The following is an 18,861-nucleotide window of genomic DNA, read 5'->3' as shown; positions in this document are numbered from 1 at the left end:
TTCACAGACGATGAGGTATTAAAGTCTAAGGGGAGGAAAATAAGGTAAGATCGTGAGTCAAAGTCGTCCGCGATGTATTACCTGTACATGTACCCGCGGAATCGCAATATTTTTTTGCCTTTCTAAGGTCCCTCCATCCCGCCTTCGCAGCTCGGAGGTTGCCCCGCCATGTTCCGCGGCGGCGTAGGGACATCTAGACCCCGCTATGCGCCCTTTGACACACGCGATGCATCTGCGCCAATCAGCCGTCGGGAAAGTGCGATCCATGGCCGTGAATTGCCGTCGGCTTAGTCAGAGGATTTGAATGGTTTCATTTGGTTATGTAGTGCTGTCGCTGAGAATGGTACAAGCTGTCCCGTCATCTGATGTGATTTCGGGCCGAGTGGGGCAGTAGCCGGCCCTGGACCCTGATAGACGGTGGAAACGCCAGGCTCCATGCATGTCGCCGTATACACTACTAACGCTGTAAGTATGCCAATGCCGTGCCAATACCGAAGACTACCTTGCGATGCATAAAAGCGCTGTTCAGAATGCGGGCACCCTAAGCCTCTAGTACGGTGCTGTTTCCCGCTTCAACCACTCCAACGTCAAAGAGTCATTCTCGAAGAATTTGCTCGTCTTCTCATAAACCTCCTTGTGGTATTCGTTGATGAAGCTCTTCTCGTCTTCTGTAAGCAAGCTCATGTCGACAAGGTTCCTGCAGTGTGGAGTCATCGTAACATGCTCGAATCCCAAGAATGGCTTGTCACCGAACTTGTGCTTCGTCTCGACTTCTCGGACCATGACCATGTTCTCGATGCGGATACCGAACTTGCCATCTTCGTAGTATCCAGGCTCGTCAGATACCACATTCCCTACAGCCAAGGAGACTTCAGAGTATTGAACCCTAGTGCCAATTCCGATAGGACCCTCGTGTACATTGAGGAAAGAGCCCACGCCGTGTCCAGTGCCGTGACGGTAGTCGAGACCTTCCTGCCATAGGAACTGGCGAGCCAGACTATCTAATGCGAAGCCTGTGGTACCCTTGGGGAACCTGACGCGCTCGAGAGCCATGTTGCCCTTGAGCACAAGCGTATATGCGGTACGTTCCATCTCGGTCGGCTCCGTGAAATGCATGGTCCTCGTTGTGTCTGTAGTACCATCTCGATATTGCGCTCCAGAATCGCAGAGGTATATAGCTTTGGGGTCGATGACCGAGCACTCACCCTTTTCAGGCTTATAGTGGATAACAGCTGCGTTCGGCCCCGTCGATGAGATGGTGTCGAAAGAAAGACCCATGAACATGTCGTGTTTCTTACGAATCTCCTCGAGCTTGTCGGCACCGTCGACTTCATCAAGCGTGGCCTTCTTACTGATAAGTTGGTCCTCCAGCCAGGCGAAGTACTCGCTCAGCGCAGCCCCATCACGGATGTGGCACTGGCGCATACCCTCCAGTTCGACTTCGTTCTTGACTGCCTTTGCATCTCCGACCGGACTACGGGTTTCTTCGACCTTGTCGTCCCCGCCAAGGGCCTTGTTCAGGGCCCACGATGCTCGGTTGGAAGTCAGGAACTTCTTCTGTATCTCGGTCTTATCCATGGCCTCGAACAGCTCCTTGCTCAGCGATGTGACATCTCCAAATATAGCCTCGTATGGTCGGATCGTAACCTTGTCGCCCAAGTGCTTCTTAACATCTTCGGGGAGCTTGCTTTCGTCGACATATAGGGTGGCTGCGGTGGACGTGACGACAGCGTAGGAGAAGAATACGGGGTTGTATGGAATGCTGCATGTTGTCAGTGACGTACTCTGATCGGGGATGAATGCTCATACTCGCTGCCGCGGAGGTTGAATAGCCATGCGACCTCGTCGAGCATGGAGACGACGAAGCCCAGGCTCTTCCGCTTCTCAAGTTCCTTGCGCAGGTCTTCAATCTTGTCTTCGAAGCTCTTTCCAGAGTACTTCTCAGGCTGCACAATGACTTTCTCGCTCGGTCGGGCGGGCCTTTTGTCTCCCCATACTAGGTCGATCAGGTTCTCGTCGATGGCCTCGTACTCGCCGCCCTTCTTCTTGATCTTGTCGGCGAGCTTGCGGGCGTCTGCTGCAGTGACGACGCTGGGGTCTACACCGACGACCTTGCCTCCCTCGGCCTGGTCTGCGGTCCACTCCTGGATGGTAGGTACATCCTGTATGCCTTGCTTCAGCAGCTCCCAGTTGCTGTCCAGCTGCTTCTCGGCCTGGTTGAAGTAGCGTCCGTCGGTGGAGAGGGCGGCCTTGTCGTGGGTGATGACTGCATAGCCAGCGGAGCCAGTAAAGCCACTGATGTACTCTGGGTGGTGTCAATGGGTGGGATGCGATAGGTAGCGGGGGTCTGACCTCGTCGCGCGTCACATGGGGCGATGTACTCGCTCTGGTGGCTGTCTTCAGACGGGACCACTACTATGCGTCAGCTATATGTCATCACATGTCTGCACGGGCGCGCCTACTGTAGATGTCGACATTGCGCTCCTTCATGAGCTTGCGGAGGTCCGCCAGCCGCTGGGTCGTGTCTACCTTGGACATGTCGATGGCACGCAGGGCAGCAGAAGCGTGAAAGGGTCTGACTCGGATAGATGGCGTCCTTGCGGCTACATATGCAGCAGCTGTCGCGTGGGAGCGCCCAAGAAAACGCGGGAGGAGCATATAGGGTATGCCACGGTCTCGCGCCTACGATCGGGACATGCACAACACCCCGCCGTGCCCGCCCACAGCACAGCGACAACGCCGCAGCCAGTCCCGCACTAAGCGCAATCGCCAGGGCTCCAATCAAGCCTTGCCAAGCGCAAGAGCCCTCACCCCCAGGCACCGTAGGGAGGCGCATCTGTATTTATTGCAACACTAGGTCCTCGACGTTGGACAGTCACTAACATGAGCCTCCGTCACCGTAGTCTGCTTCCGATTTTGCCCCACCATACGCGCAGGTAGAGGCAACCTCGCGCAGCCTCACCAACCCCCGGCCCTGCACCTTTATATTTCGGCACGGCCTAGAACCGCCATCCCTAACAATCTCGAAATACGACGGGCTATGTCTATCGTCTAGGGGGCCAATCGCAGTCATCATCGCACTCGATTTTGTGTACCCTCTTTTCGCGCCTTCCACATCTCACGTCGCACCTTCCTGCTTTCGGTAACGTCTGACCTGGTTCCTGGAACCCTGACATCTGGCAGCAAAACTGACAGCAGTCCGCAGTGCAAAGCCTCTTGAGACAGCTCAGCATGGCGAGCAACGGGGCCTTTCCTGTGCCTTATGAGGAGATTGAACGCCTAGTAAAGTCCATCTACGAACCCGGCCAAGCAAAGAAGATCGCCGAAACCGAGGCCACCCTTCGCGTTCTTCAACGCTCTCCCCAAGGCTGGGAAATTGCAGATGCCCTCTTGAAGAGCGACAACGAGCAGGTTCGCTTCTTCGGTGCCCTGACTCTCACCGTCAAGCTCAACGCCGACTCGGCTGAACTAAGCGAAGAGGAATCCGAGCAACTGCTTTCAACACTTATTCATCATCTTGTCTCGCGCCCTAGCTCATCCATCGCCACCCGGAAAGTCAGCTCGACCTTGGCACAGTACTTCTCAAAGCCCATTTCCGTATGGACCCACTGCATCAGGAGTCTTGCCGCATCGTTTGCCGCCCAGCGTCCAGTCCTAGACGAGGCTTTGAAAGAACATCCTTCAACATGGGATCTCCTTCCGCAATTCTCCGATGAGCAACTTCTAGTTATGCTTGACTTTGCCATGAGCTTAGCAGATGAAGCCAAGAAGCCCTCTAACACCCCAGACCGGAAGTCACAAGAGCGGATGGTAGCAAACGTAGAGAGCGTTGAGATTCTTCTCCACGTTTCATTCGGTCGTGGCATTAAATGGCTGTCAATCTCCATCGACGACCCCAACTACGCACAATCAGTGCAGCAAGGCGAGAAGATTTGCATCGCCGCTCTCAAGTGCTTTACCGGATGGATCTTCTACGCCCAATCAGAGTTCAAAGACGACCTCGAGAAGCTCCAACATCTCCGGTCAGTGAATGAGCTCGCACTGACGTGTCTGGAATATCATGTTGAAGATGCCATGGAACTAGTAGCTGAGATCCTTGAGAACTACCCTACTTTCTTCGAAGCAAAGCATCAAGAAATGCTCTGGTCGGCAATCTCAGGTCCATGGGGCATGGAGATACTCAATAACTCTGATGCCGAAACCGTTTCGCTCGCCCGGATCATTGTCGCCTACGGACAGATTCTGCTTGACACCAAGGTTATATACACGCAGCCAGAAAGCACACATCATCAGCAGGTCATGTCCTTTTTGCATAATCTTCTCAAATACCCAGACCCGGTAGGCGCTGAAGACGAGATCGCACCTGTGGTGCTCGACTTCTGGAGCAATTATGTCAGTGCTATCGCCGAAGAAACTTTCTTGTATGCCGCTGGAGAGCAAGTGCCCGACTGGATGAATACTGCAAAGACCAATGTCCTCCAAGCAGTTTCCGAGCTCGTAGAGAAGATCATCTATCCATCTGCTGACGTCACTGAATCATGGGATTCGGACGCAAGGAAGACGTTCAAGGTCTTCCGCATTGACGTCCGAGATATCATCATGGAGGCATACGACCCGTTACGTGACGTGCTCACTGACCAGTTTGTCGATTTCGCTTTACGCGGACTAGGTGCGGGTGACTGGTTAGAGCTCGAGACTGGACTGTTTGGTCTGATCGCCATCGCCGACGCTCTAACTCAAAATTCCGACAATCGTCTAACCCGGCTGTTTGAACAACCATTGTTTGCAACCATTTCCAGCACTCCTGGCGTACCGGCGATCACCCGAAGGACCGCTGTGGAACTCGTCGCCGCCTTGAACCACTTCTTCCTTCGAAACCCGCAGTTCCTCCCTCAAGTTCTTCCGTTTCTGCTCACAGCTCTTGCTCAGCCAGCTATCGCTCACGGCGCTGCCAAGTCTTTTGCATCACTTTGCTCCGAGTGCCGGAAGTCCTTGATAGGGGAGCTGCCTTCATTCTTCCAAATGTACGAACAGTTCCTAACGTATGCCACCGCTGAGGAGTTCACCAAGAGTATGGTCTTGAAGGGAATCGCCGCTATAGTACAAGCTCAAGATACAGAAGAGAAGCAGTTCGAGGGTGTACGGCAGCTCTTCCAATACATCACACGCGATGCCATGCAGTCAATCAACATCACCAAAGAGGGGGGCGATGCAGAAGAAGGCCAAGTGCTAGCCCTGACTACTTTGAAGTGTCTTGCAAGCGTTGGAAAGGCAATGCAAGCATCGGACGAAGAAGTAGTGGACCTGGAATCCGACAAGGAGCCTTCAGTGTTCTGGTTGCAAGGCCCAGGCAAAGAGATCCAGAACCAGGTCATAAATCTTGTCAATTATATGACCCAGGTGTTTCCTGGAAATGACGAGATCATCGAAGCGGCGTGCTGTGTTCTCCGCACAGGTTTTAAGGAAACCGTGTCGGGTCCATTCGTACTACCTCATTCTGCAGCGATCGACTTCATTACGAAGACCACTGTGCAGACACCGAGACTGCCATTTGTCTTGGAGACAGCATGCTGCTGGATCTCATCGCATAAGCATCATCAACCGGAAGGCTTCCAAGCTCAGGCCCAGCGATTACTCCAACACGACCTTAGCATCATGCGGGCACTGCAGCATCCACGCAACGACCCGGAAATTGCTGTCGGCTGTATAGAACTGGTCCAGAACTTTATCAACACTGATCCGCGTATCATGACTCAAGAATCACCTGAGAATCTATCGGGCATGTTTGGCTTCACGGTCGAGTCTATCAAGTCGCCTGAAGTCCTACCAAAACGCGCGGCTGCTAAGCTGTGGAAAGACATTTTCGAGCTTGCAGGCAATACGAATAGCCCTCATCAGGCTACAACTCAGGAGATCGTGGCGCACTTCGGTCCGACAGTGACGCTTGCACTTATGGCCAACGTATGCGGAGAGGTGGACTTTACGAGTTTAGAGCACATTATCGCACCTCTGCGAGCTCTAATCCGAGCCGACAAGAACTCCAGGGCATACATCACAAATGCGCTAGCAGAGCAGCCGCTTTTGCAGCGGTTTCAGCAGGATCAGGGTGTTCAGGATATGGTGCGCAAGCTCATCGAGAGCATGACCAGGTAAGTTTGGCTCGTGATTTGGATTTCTGTTTTTTGGTACTGACATACACACAGAAACGCAAGAAATGGCGCGGCCTTCAAAGACAGCGTGAAAGCTTTCTGGCAGACGTGCAAGCAACTGCAAATGCAACTACAGCCCCAGACAATGAATCCGGCACATCGATTCGCCCATGGATTCCCACAGCCCAATGCCTACTGAAAGAATACACGTCATCCAGCAACTTAAAACTCGGCAAATGCGGCCATTGCGAACGTTAGGCCGAAAGACAACTTGAAGGCAACGTTGTCGCGTACTAGTGACCGGACATTCATCGACTTTACCCGGCGCTCCAGGAATGAGTACGGAATGACGTGGATACCTCGCGACTCGATGAACTATCTTCTGTCAGTTTCATCCTCTTCGAGATCACAAGCATAATGATCGGTAGCGTGTCTTGCATATACCACATAGATATCCCAAAATGCATGCGACGTACCCATCCATGTATCCTAGATTCCAATGGAAACTTCACAAACAAATCTGTCGGCTTACCTGCAAAGCAAAGATCCCCAGCCCAATCAGTACAGCCAATGGCTTGCTGAACACGCTGATTCCCAGTCCTCCAATCACACCCAGAATGCTTCCCATGCTGATTTGACGAACCGCCTGCGGGTTCATGGCACCTGATTGAGTGATGACTGGTGTTCTCGCTTCATTTGTGTAGTTGTTTGTGAGGTCATTTTTGATCTTGGTGATTGGATCCGGACCATCGCATCGTATGCGCTGCGCATTTCGGAACTGATACGCCAGTAAAGGCGTCGATAAGATGAGTGGCGTGCTGAGCATCAAACCCCTACGAAGACCAGGAAGTAAGAAGGACATGGTGGAAGCCGGAGATGATGAGCTCGGAGTGTGCGGAAGGTGTTGCTGCTGGAGGTACGCGGAGAGCTGCTTTTCGAAAGTTCGGTCGGATCTCGGGAAACGCGTGGCTGAGCGGATGCAACGGATCGGGAGAAAGGTGTGTCGAATCGGGATACACACAGGTAAACTCGTCCTTGCTAAGCCAGTGAGTCCCAATGGCGTTGGAGACATGAATGCTTGCTCGGAGCAAATGCTGACAATAAGGAAGCTCACATCCGAGGTAGTGATGTCATTGGCTCCATGGCGTTCCCCACTAAGGCCTTTGGGGTTAGAGCTCGGACCCTGAGTTCTGAGAGCCTCAAACGTAACGTCGCGTCTTGCGACACCATGTTGGACGCGTCAAATTTCCCATCTGGCATTGGACTTGCTCGTCATGCTATGAGCGCGTGCTGAACTTTCAATCGACTAATACGCACATTGACAGGTCATCATGGCGCTTCGAACGGTTCTTCTCACGGTTGCCAACCTCCTCATCCCGGTCGCGATACTGGTCTTCGCGACAGGCTTCTTCCCGTACAAACCTTTTATGCCCGGACTAGCGGAGTATGAAGAGCTTGCATGGTCTGATAAGATGGGAGAGGATTGGCAGAAGCCGCCAGAGGCACCGTTCGACAAGCTTATCTTCATGGTTGTTGATGCGCTGAGGAGCGACTTCGCGTACGGAGAGGAAAGCGGCATGACTTTCGTGCAGAGGTATGGCACTCCTTCAATAACTGCACACGCGCAATTGAACTGACCATTACCTAGTCTGATACGAGACGGAACCGCGCTTCCGTTCACAGCTCACGCTACCTCTCCCACGATCACCATGCCCCGCGTCAAAGCCATAACGACAGGCTCCATACCCTCCTTCGTAGACGTAATCCTAAACTTCGCCGAATCAGACACGACGTCCACACTCGCGACGCAAGACACCTGGCTCGCGCAGATCAAGGCGAAGGACTATGATAATGGGAAAGGAAAGCTGATCATGTACGGCGATGACACCTGGCTGAAGCTCTTCCCCAACGTGTTTGAGCGCGCCGATGGCACAAGCAGCTTTTTTGTATCGGTCAGTCATACGCTCTCCGCTGTATGTAGGAGTAATAGATTGTTGATTCTCAAGTGCAGGATTTCACGGAGGTTGACAATAATGTGACGAGGCATGTTCCTAATGAGTTGCTGAACAGTGACTGGAATGCTATGATAATGCATTATCTGGGCTTGGATCATATTGGGCATAAGGCTGGTCCTAAAAGGTGCATTACTTTGGAACTTTACTTAAGTAGCGGCACAATGCTAATCTATCTACAGTCCCAATATGGTCCCTAAGCAGGTCGAGATGGATGGCATCGTTCGCGACATCTACGCAGCTATCGAGAACGAAGACCACCTCTCCAACACACTCCTCGTGCTCTGCGGCGATCACGGCATGAACGATGGCGGCAACCACGGTGGCTCATCGCCAGGCGAAACCTCTCCCGCACTCGTCTTCATGAGCCCGAAGCTCAGCAAAGTCACTGAAGCGGCTGACAAGCGGAGTCCCATCAAACCGAAGAACGAAGGAGAGTTCGAGTACTACCGCTTGGTTGAACAGAGCGACATTGCCCCAACACTTGCAGGTCTGCTTGGATTTCCTGTCCCACAGAACAATCTCGGTGTCTTCTTGAAGGAGTTTCTAGGATTCTGGGATAATCCGTCGGATCGCATGCAACTTCTCTACCGCAATGCTAAGCAAATGAAGAAGATTGTCGAAGCCAAGTACACCAGCCTACGGTTCGATGAGCAGCCATTGACGGAGGATGACCTGGGGTTTACATGCTTCAAATCCGGGGCAAGCCGCTCGCACCTATCTGACGGCCAGTTGCTAGCGTGTCTCTGGCAGGCAGCTGTCGGTGCGATCAGCGGTGGTGCCGACTTCCGAGAAAACGTCTACGAATTCATGCACGAAGCCCAGGAGATGATGTCCAGCACAGCCTCAAACTACAACGTCACTCGCCTCTTCCTCGGAACCGTTCTAGCTTTCCTCATCTGCGCGCTGACCTATTCCACACTCCCTACTTTCCGACCTGCCACGCCAGCTGGCATCTACTATAGCTTCGCCCTCGTACTGTACGCTGTCCTCATGTTCGCATCCTCATACGTAGAAGAAGAGCACAACTTCTGGTACTGGGCCACGTCCGGCTGGTTCCTATGCCTCTTCTTTAACAACATGCGGAAGGAATGGTACAATAACTGGATCTTTCACCCTGCCATCATGGCACTGGCCATACACAGGATTGTCAGACGATGGAACCAGACTGGGCAGAAGTACGCTGGCGCCGACGACATCGTCAATAGCGGCCTCTTCCACGGTAACTCGTCCGTCATCCTCTGGATTCTCATCGGTGCTACGTACATGGATGTCACCATCCGTATAGCCAGACATGTTGCGCGTTCTATTGCGACCTTCGATGGCGAACAGAAGATGCACAGTGTGGAGATTGAGTCCACGGATCAGAATCGCATGTTTGGAACTATTGCTGTACTACCGCTTTGCGGCACTGCGTTGATCTTCAAACTCGCCTTTACCGTCAAAGATGCACCCGAGATGACCTACGGCCTTAGCGCAGGCTTGGTAGAGATGGTCGAGACGCTGGAGCTCGTCGGCCTAGCACGCATGGTATTCGGAGGTTTACTTCTAAGCGGAGTCTGGATCACGTTCGCAGAATGGACACGATCGCAGCGGAGAAAAAGACGAGGAAAGCAAGGCAACGGCGGTACGTCACACCCCTCCTACATGAAGTCGAACAGACTTACTAACAGCACCCCAGAACTCGCCGTCGCCTTCTTCGACCTAACAACGCTCTTCCTGCTCACGCAGACAAAAGCACAAAACATACCCCTCTACTTCCTCTTCCGACTCCAATACTTCTTCCTCAGTAAGCCACCCCATCTCGTCCCCCCGTCACCCAACAACCCCGTCTAGCTGAAACATCACGCGCTAACCCCCAACCCCACACAGCCCTCCTCGACCTCACCCCCACAGCCGTAACCCTAACAACCCTCCTCACAACCCAAACCTCCTTCTTCGCCCTCGGAAACAGCAACTCAATCTCCTCCATCGACCTGTCAAACTCGTACAACGGCATCTCGGGTTACAACGTCCTCGCCGTCGGTGTACTGGTGTTCCTGTCGAACTGGGCGGGACCCGTGTATTGGTCTTTGGCGGGAATACTTCTGCTGGGTTCGCACGGTCGCACGCAACGCTATATTGATACTAGCGAGCTGCATGTTGCGGATTGGGTGGCGAAGGAAAGGGAGTGGTTGAATGAGCTGGCGCGGAAGGAGGAGAAGGGACGGGAGACGAGGAAGGAGGGGAAGGAGTGGGTGGGGCATGTTGCTTTGTTGACGTTTTGGACGGGTGGTATGCTGGGCGCTGTTATGCTGGCTTGTACGGTGTTGAGACAGCATCTTTTCATTTGGACGGTGTTTAGTCCCAACTTCTTGTTCGCGATGGCTTGGGGTATCGCGTGGCATGGTGGTGTCACGCTGGGGCTTGGGGGTCTGGTTTGGTGGTTGGGAAGTTGGTAGTAGCATTGTTCAGTTATCTATACCTAGCTATGATCGGGCGCGTATATCAACGCAACGGCTTACTCTTGAGGGCCTCCTGGCTCATTGTCATCTTCCCACTCATCATCGTTCTCCTCCGCATCGTTATCTTCACCCTCGTTATCTTCACCCTCGTCTTCTCTAGGCTCCGCTCTCTCCTCACTTCCCGGCCTCACCGTCCATCCAAGCGGACTCTGCACTTCCTCTTCCTCCCTTCGCTTCTCTTTTGCTTTCCTTGATTCTGATCTGTGTCTCCTGTCATCCTCGCTCCACCTAATGCCCACCCTGTGACGCGCTCTCTGCCAAGCTTTCCTCGCCTGTTCTACGTAATCCGCCTTGTCCTTGAAATACATAAGGTTGAAGTTGACTCCAAACTCCGAAAATTCACGTGGATCGTATTGGGATAAGTCCAATTTAAGCTTCTCGCCACAGTATGCGCATTTCGTTTCCGACACACCTGAGGGTTCGTATGCGGGAATACGAACTGGGCCGGTTGGTCTGACGCTGGTATTAGCATTGTAGTCTCCAGACCATCTCTTGGCTGCTTTCCGACGTGTAAAAGGTATACGTACGCGGTAGATGGACCAGCAGTACCCACACGTGGATCGTCTGGATCGGGCCTTGTTGTTTCGGCTCCCCTCTCATTCAGTCGGCCGCAGTACTCGCATCGCCACCTATCTTGCATTTTCCCGGCCTCTGCGCTGGAGATCTTCCGTTCACTGGGCTCCTTCTTCAAGTACGCGTCCTCACGCCATGTATCCGCCACAGGGTTGCGAGGTATACCGTGGCCTCGTTTCTGGGTAGGTGAGTCCGGGTCGTGGTAGTCTGGCAGTGAGGATTTTGGAGATCGCGCCCTATCATGGCTGGGGTCGTGCTCGATTTGATCCGGGAGCGTGGAGCTGCGTCTTGGGGGCGGAGGAGTGGGTTGGCGTGGTTGAGTGGATGTGAGTTCGGCGGGTGTCATGGCGGCGAGCCCGGATGAGATGGATGACGTACGGCGGCGCGTGTTGGCGCTGTAGATATAGGTTAGCCGTCATGTTGAGCCAATAGGTGAGTGAAATGGTTGGAAGAGTGCTGGGGATGGCCAGATACTTACGCAGCGCTCTCCACTTCGTCCACGCTCCTGCGCGGGAACTGTTGCTCACTGGTGCTGGTCTCATGATCTCCGTCGCTGCGAGGCGGATACATTAGCGGCATATAAGCAGACAGAAAACCCAATGTTGGGTCTTGCAGACTGCATGAAGGATTTCAAGGTCACTTACCTCGCCTCGCCGTCTTCGTCGTCGTCGTCGTCGTCTGAGCCCTCTGATGAATCGACCCAGTCGTCCGAGTTTGCATCGCTCATGATGGCGTACTTTGCGGAGCGGGTTGTAGAGAGGAGGAATATGAGAGCGTGCTTGCGAGTAAGTCATGTTGGGTGGTGTGGTTCGCGACTGCCAGCGGACATGCCGCACGGTTGTTGTTGTTGTTGTTTCGGTTTCGTGCCTGCCTGTGGTTTGGTCTGTGAGAAGGTGCAATACAACTAAGAGGAAGTAACGCTCAAAGTTTACTCTGGAGGCGATGTTGTACTCTACGTTGCTCGGGACACGATGACGACGATGTATGCTTCAGGGTAGTTCTCGGTTGTTCGAGGCAAGATACATAACAGACAGGCTCCTTCACACTATGGTATGCGAGAATACAGTGCCTGCCTGTGGTCCTAGCCTTGCGGCTTCTCGATGTATAACATCCTACCACCAACGTAACGATGACATCAAAAATCCGCAACGATGACATCCCAAAATCTATGACGGAGGACAGCAGTACGAATATTACTCAAGCCATAATGTGTAAAATGATAATAAGGAACAGGGCAGCTCGGACATTTAGGAGTATGACGACGATCTTGCCAAATTATACATTCAAATCTTATGGCTAGCTACATGTACACGGGTAAACACAATGGGCGCGCTTTCTACACGTGACACCGCATCGTCATAGCTTCGTGATGAGCTAGTACTGCTCAACCGCACGTAGGTTTGACTCTGACCGTCTCTGCTCCGCTTCGCTAGCTGATCAAAACTCATCGTCCCGTCGTCTGCGTTCATGGCCCCGAGCAGGTCGTTTATGGCTCCGGGCAGGTCGTTCATGTACGTCTTCCATTACTTCGTCCTCCTCAGCCTCCTCGTCATCCAGTGGGTGATGATTAGCACCCGCCGCACCTGCATTTGCGCCGCCTCCGCCTCCACCGCCCCTCCAATTAAAAGGGTTGAGCATCCCGCCGAAAGCGACGGCTAGTGGCGGTGGTGCTGGTGCTGGGGCTTGTGGTGCCGGCGCTACATGAGGAACGTTTACAGGAGCGTGTGCGGGAGCTTCCACCGGTGCATCGAGACGAGCATCTGCTTCAGCGATAAGGCGGTTGATCTGCGCAAGAGTCAAGTCTTCAGGAAGCCAATTGCCAGGATCGACAGCAACGTGAACTCGCGCATGCGGGCAGTCGTCGAGGTGCCGAATGTCCTTGGTGTACTCAACGAGACACACCCAACAGAAGTTGTGGCCGCACTGCTCACCTGAAAATGTACGTTAGTATCGGATATCACGGCTGATGTTTGACCTTATTCGAGACTTACATGTCATGTGATCGCATCCACCGTGCTTCTGGATGTTCATACCGCACTTTGGGCATGGCTTGGCTCCCATGGTCTTGACAGCCCTCTTAGACAAATCGTCCTCTGCCTTTTTCGCCTGGTCACACCCACCTTTCCCGTGCGACGTCCATGGGCGATTGCACTTCAAGCAAATCTCGTGTTCACAGTAGGGGCAGGCAACCCGCTGCTTGCTGTGCTTGGTGTTCTTGCAGTCTTCGATGGAGAAGTATCGGCCGCACTTGGCAGAAAGACAGGCGATGTATGACTCGCCACTAGATAAAGCGTGCTTTGTGACGGCTTTATCGTAGCTGGAATGGGTTAGCATATTGATCAATGGTGTTGTTGGTGAATGACTTACTCTTCGAAGGCTGCCTTACTTACTATGGCCCGAAGAGCTGCATAGTCTAACAAGTAGTCGCATTTTCCGACCGGACAACTCAACTCTGCATCCTTGAGTTGACGGTCGGCGACCTTTGTCTTGAGCATCTTTGCGACACATAAGTTGCAAATAGTCTGAAGATGTTCGCAAGCATCGTTGGGGACCTTGAAAGATCTAGACGTGTCCTTGGTTGTTGCGCAGATTGAGCACTCTTGCTTCTTCGGTCGCTCTTTCTCCTTCGGTATTGGAAGCTTCTTGCGTGTCTTCGGCTCTGCTTTTGGTTTAACAACAGCACCAGCCTTGACACGAGCGACAGCTTTGGAGTCCTTCTCAAGAGAGGCCTCTGGTGCTTCAGGTGAGATAGCTCTAGTTTTCTTGCGAACAGGAAGCTTACGACCGCGCTTTCTGCCGGATGTGGTAGGAGCAGGCGAGGTTCGGGAGCCGGCTTCGGGCTCTGGGGTTTCTTCGATACGAACAGGGTTATTGCGGGTACCTATCGGGCCAGAGGGCTCAGCATAGTTGACACGGCGGTCCGGCCTAGCTCGTAGTCGGGTTGAAGGGGCCATTTTAGCTGTTAGTTAATGCTAGCGGTGGTTAGTATATGATGCAGTGCCAGATGTACGGTTAGAAGGTTCTCTTATACGCCCCATAGCGTGTTCCCGAACCCCGCAGTAAAGTCAAGAACCTTTCTAGGCTACGGTAACGGTAGAGCATGTATAAGTTAATAACAAACGGGCAATGAAGCAATGTCGGTCTCGGCGAGTGCGCAAACGCACGTTTACCTCGGTTGGTAGAAGAAAGTTGTAACCGATGTTCCAATAGTAAGAGAAGTCGCAACGTTGGGTGGTTGAGAAGGAAAGATATGGGATGGAAGGCCGATGGATCACTGGTAAAGGACCATCGCTGCCCGGTTAATCAAACCGTCACGGTCGACGCGAAGACCATCGTGAACAGGCATCTCGTAACGATTCGTATACTGCCATAGTCCAAAGTGCGTTGTCAATTGTCGCCCTTTGAGAAAGAAGCTCCACGTCCACCATTTGGCTATGTCGATGGTCTCTCCGTAGTGCAAGCTGGTTGAGAGGGGTTTTTTCGGTAGTTAGACTTCTCTAAGCGTATTGCCAGCGTGTCGTTGGATGGTTCGTGTGAACACGCAACTTCACGCTGCGCCTGATGGGAGTGAAAGGAGGTCGGGGAAGCGCATGACGTAACGATATTAGCGTGCTCGGAACATCCCGACCCGGCAACACATCGCGGGTCGCGCGTTTCCGATCCCACAACACCATTCGCGAGCCACTCGAACCTCGCACGCGTCAATTTATCGCATATGCCCAGCGCCTGGGTCAAACGAATCGCTCGATACCCGAAACTCAACCGCGCCATAGCACAACCGCCGGGCCTTACGAACGCGTTGACAGACAACACGAAGCCTTTACATTGGCTGTATACACGTGGACAAGACGAACAAGCGCTTGGGCAGCCAATTCGTCAATACAAGAGTCGCTCTATCCGTTATACATACGTACAGGGTGCCTGCTTTGGATCGTACACGGCCATGAAAACCAAGCTGCTGTGGACGTCGGCATTCACTGTCTCTCATATCTTGCTCGAAATCCGTCTATTATGTTGAATTGACGCTGATAGTCTCAAACTCAGTACTCCTTTGCAAGCACTCGGTTGTTTCTTTTCGGTCAAACGACTGTTCGCGTCGCGACTTCTCGGTGCTTTCGTCTTCGACTACCACCTACTCGCCCGCGCTCTACCTCTTGTACTGCTTCAATGACGGTGACGGTCTCATAACCCGCAATACCAACGCCTCTGGCACGTCTACCTCGACCTGACAGTTTCCTTCGCTCTTTGACTGTATCAAGGTAGCTGCCCAGCGCGCGAAGTGGCATACATGGAGGATGGAGGTTCCAGAAACGCGACCACTTTGTCCCACATCTCCGAGACCAATGATAATCATCTTCTGGGTTGGAGATATAGTGGAAGCCCTGAAGATCTGACGCCACTCTTCAAGGCGAGACTCTATGAGACCGCCAAATCCAGCCCCCGCTAGATCAGGCATTGTGTAGCCTCCTTCATTCATGTCTCGTCCGCATCTGATTGAGCTGTCATGTCTTCCCAGTTCCGGCAATTCTGAAAGTATCCCCAACGGCGCCGATAAATCGACGTAGATCTTGCTCGGTGTTGAGATCTCTCCGACGATAGTCCCTGCTGATGTTGTAGAAGGACTTCCAGCCGTTTTCGGCATGAGTGAAGCTAGACTCTCTGGCGATTTCGCTTTCACCTCACATCTCCTGGTAATAGTGGATATGATCTCTTTCCGAATTGCTTTGCAACAGCAAAGAAGTGGCCAAGGCTTCGTGTTGCATATCGGTACTGCATAGATGATGGGGCTGTCGAAAACGTACAGCCATATCTCTTCTCGGAGTTCCAGCGGCAATACAGCGAAGTCATCCAAACTATCTGGAAGCGTTGTTGAGTCCAGAGCTGATGATATTCGGTCCATGTCGTTGTGCGGAGAACTCATTGTTGTAGAGTACGTTCCATTTATATGGAGAGATGGAGTGAAGCGTTATAGTAGGAGCCTGACAGAGTACCAGCTTAGGGGGTTTTGCAACCATGGTTGTTGATGCTTCGCTTAGTTCCACTCGGATTGCGGTTGTGGACCAGACTGCCACTCAGTTCGGTCGCCAAAGTCTAGGCAGCGATATCAGCTACGGTACATGAGCAGGCCCTGCAAATGTCATTCATGGGCCAACCTCAACTCTACACGAACATTCTGATGTATAGCAGTTGCCGCATCGAATGGCAGATTATTCGCAGCATCATTGCGCGATCGGGAGCTGGCAAGTATGGAGAGGCTCGGAATGACGCGATTGGTGGAGTGTGCTTGTTCCTCGTCCAATGATACCCATCGCCCATGTTGGGTGGCTGATCACGGTCACCGGACCTTGGCAGCGCAGTACCTTTGTGCCGTCCCATACCATCACGGCTGACAGCGATACCTAGGTATACGCGACATTTGACTGCACCACATTCACTGATAGGCAGCGCTTTGCGACACCATCTTTGGTCCGGTGCGTCAGGCCTCGCTCATCAACTACCTTGTCCAAATGCGTCTTCTTCAGATCAACAGCAATGGCGACCTCAGCCTCGTCGAATATTTCGGAAACAACATTCCTCCTTACGCCATTCTATCGCACACATGGGGTGCTGACGACGACGAGATTTCATTCAAAGATGTTAAAAAGAACCGCGCAAGAAGCAAACCTTTCGGTTATCGCAAAGCCCGATTTTGTGGAGAACAAGCTCTAAGGGACGACATCCATTTCTTCTGGGTCGATACATGCTGCATCAAACAGGAGAGTAGCCAGGAGGTCGGTGAGGCCGTTAACTCCATGTATCGCTGGTACCACCATGCGGTCATTTGTTATGTGTATCTTGCCGATGTTACCGTTGGAGCCGCCTCACATCAAGACACAGGCTGTGAGCCAGCATGGCTATCGGAATTTCGAAGAAGCAGGTGGTTTACTCGAGGCTGGACACTCCAGGAACTCCTTGCTCCTGTGTCTATCGAATTCTACTCTCGGGACGGATGTCGACTCGGAGATCGTACGACACTCCTCGCACAGATTCAATGGACTACTGGTATTGCTGAAGCAGCTCTACTTGGAAGCCCACTGTCGAACTTCTCGGTTGAAGAACGAATTTCATGGGCAAGCAAACGCACCACTAAGCGGGAAGAGGATGCGGCATACTCATTGCTCGGACTTTTCGGTATTCATATGCCTCTGATATACGGAGAGGGACGGAAGAATGCGCTGAGAAGACTGGAAAGAGAGGTGATCAGAGCTTCAAGAGAAGAGCCGCTTTTACCAATGTTGAGCTCGCCTTCTGTAGTCCTTTCGAGCGCCACAAATTCGCACCCCAGTGGTATCACGACTGCGGATGAGTCGAATCCTATCGGTCACTTTGGAATTAGTAATGCAAGCAGCAAGGATCCTTTGCATCAAGCTCCAACGATGCATGCAGCTTTGGCAGCGATTCAATTCATATTCAGAATCGACGAGACCAGACGGGAATCCATTTTCGAAGCGAGCGAATTTCCGATAATCACGCGCGTCAATGGGGGTGTTACAGGAAAATGGTGGAGGTGTGGATCCTATGTAAATGAGATACCAGAGCCGCCTAGTGCATGGAGGGTGTTTTCCACTACTTCTGTGTACTACGAGGCGGGTAAAGGAGTATTTGTAGCGCAAGGCGGTAAGACAATCCCTCCACATTGTAGAGCGTCTGACTATATCGTATCGCAGTTTCTATTCCTCAGATCTCCTTGTATCATGATGGCCTCTCCTTGGTGTTGCAATAATTAAACTCACTCTTTCCAATACAGATGCACCGACATTCAATCCTGAAGAAGTTCGGTGGCGTAATCTCACCTTCGACCATAATAATGAAGATCGCTCGTCCAGTCTCACTCTAGATGGGGCACACTCAACATTGATGTGCCATCGACCCGACTCCGTCTGGCATAAAGCTATATTGCCTGACATTTATCATGGCCCTTCTACGCAAAACCAACAACATGGTGGCCTAAGGGGTGATATCTCTATATTGCTTGCGCTCATGGCTCTCTCTACTACGCCCGCTATGCTCGCAGTAGGCATGCCGTACCTGCGAAATGGCGGTAAGTGGCAATGTCCTACACATGAAACCGGAAGTATGTATGCAGACATGACTACTGACTACATCAGTCGCTAACAGCAACATAGGAACCCACAATCGAGGCGTTGTCGTATATGTCTACACTGAACCAAGTAGTAGTGGTAGTGGGTACGAAGATTTGATATTGTACGAGAATGGGGTGTATGGGAACTACTTTGATTGAGGATACAAAGAGGTCATAGTTACTGGAGTAGCCTATAGAGCTCTGAAATTCTTTCCCGTTTCTTTGAACGCTCATCTATGCCAAGTGAACCTGCGCATGATGTGCACGAAGCGCTCCTCCTCTCCTTCCGTGCTAAGTACAGGACCGAAAAAATGAGTACTATGCCTTCTAATGCCTGCAAAATGAAGAGCTAAGTTTTGCCTACGTTAAGAGTTACACCACATCAACGCGGTGAAAACGTCTCTGTACGACTGAGAAAGATATATCCCCATTCCTCCTCGTTTAGCGGAAGTCTAGTCCAGCCCCATGTCTCTAGATTTATCACATCGCGGATTCATCTT

General features: G+C 52.4%; 6 protein-coding genes across 6 annotated transcripts; 2 read left to right on the top strand and 4 right to left on the bottom strand.

Moving 5' to 3' along the window:
* Positions 1-549: 549 nt before the first annotated feature.
* J4E79_008517 (uncharacterized protein) lies at positions 550-2,538 on the bottom strand (the record flags this gene model as incomplete). Its single annotated transcript, XM_049357374.1, has 4 exons — positions 550-1,762; positions 1,810-2,305; positions 2,353-2,412; positions 2,463-2,538. The coding sequence occupies 4 exons, from the start codon at positions 2,536-2,538 to the stop codon at positions 550-552; spliced, it is 1,845 nt and encodes a 614-aa protein (XP_049208272.1).
* A 693-nt stretch (positions 2,539-3,231) lies between these two features.
* On the top strand, positions 3,232-6,348 carry J4E79_008516 (uncharacterized protein; the record flags this gene model as incomplete). The annotated part of the gene is made up of 2 exons (XM_049357373.1): positions 3,232-6,149; positions 6,204-6,348. 2 exons carry the CDS (start codon positions 3,232-3,234, stop codon positions 6,346-6,348), a joined length of 3,063 nt encoding a protein of 1,020 aa, XP_049208271.1.
* Positions 6,349-6,371: 23 nt separating this feature from the next.
* Positions 6,372-7,011, bottom strand: J4E79_008515 (uncharacterized protein; the record flags this gene model as incomplete). Its single annotated transcript, XM_049357372.1, has 2 exons — positions 6,372-6,524; positions 6,682-7,011. 2 exons carry the CDS (start codon positions 7,009-7,011, stop codon positions 6,372-6,374), a joined length of 483 nt encoding a protein of 160 aa, XP_049208270.1.
* A 469-nt stretch (positions 7,012-7,480) lies between these two features.
* J4E79_008514 (uncharacterized protein) lies at positions 7,481-10,602 on the top strand (the record flags this gene model as incomplete). The annotated part of the gene is made up of 6 exons (XM_049357371.1): positions 7,481-7,743; positions 7,798-8,101; positions 8,161-8,288; positions 8,344-9,788; positions 9,843-9,950; positions 10,034-10,602. The coding sequence occupies 6 exons, from the start codon at positions 7,481-7,483 to the stop codon at positions 10,600-10,602; spliced, it is 2,817 nt and encodes a 938-aa protein (XP_049208269.1).
* Positions 10,603-10,661: 59 nt separating this feature from the next.
* J4E79_008513 (uncharacterized protein) lies at positions 10,662-11,965 on the bottom strand (the record flags this gene model as incomplete). The annotated part of the gene is made up of 4 exons (XM_049357370.1): positions 10,662-11,118; positions 11,193-11,633; positions 11,717-11,764; positions 11,883-11,965. The coding sequence occupies 4 exons, from the start codon at positions 11,963-11,965 to the stop codon at positions 10,662-10,664; spliced, it is 1,029 nt and encodes a 342-aa protein (XP_049208268.1).
* A 710-nt stretch (positions 11,966-12,675) lies between these two features.
* Positions 12,676-14,192, bottom strand: J4E79_008512 (uncharacterized protein; the record flags this gene model as incomplete). Its single annotated transcript, XM_049357369.1, has 3 exons — positions 12,676-13,169; positions 13,230-13,555; positions 13,606-14,192. The coding sequence occupies 3 exons, from the start codon at positions 14,190-14,192 to the stop codon at positions 12,676-12,678; spliced, it is 1,407 nt and encodes a 468-aa protein (XP_049208267.1).
* Between the last annotated feature and the right edge of the window lie 4,669 nt (positions 14,193-18,861).

The sequence above is a fragment of the Alternaria viburni genome (genome assembly GCF_023758015.1).
Source record: "Alternaria viburni strain BMP 2772 chromosome Unknown scaffold_20, whole genome shotgun sequence".
NCBI classification, from domain to species: Eukaryota; Fungi; Ascomycota; class Dothideomycetes; order Pleosporales; family Pleosporaceae; genus Alternaria; species Alternaria viburni.
This window is presented reverse-complemented; position numbering and strand designations above follow the sequence as displayed.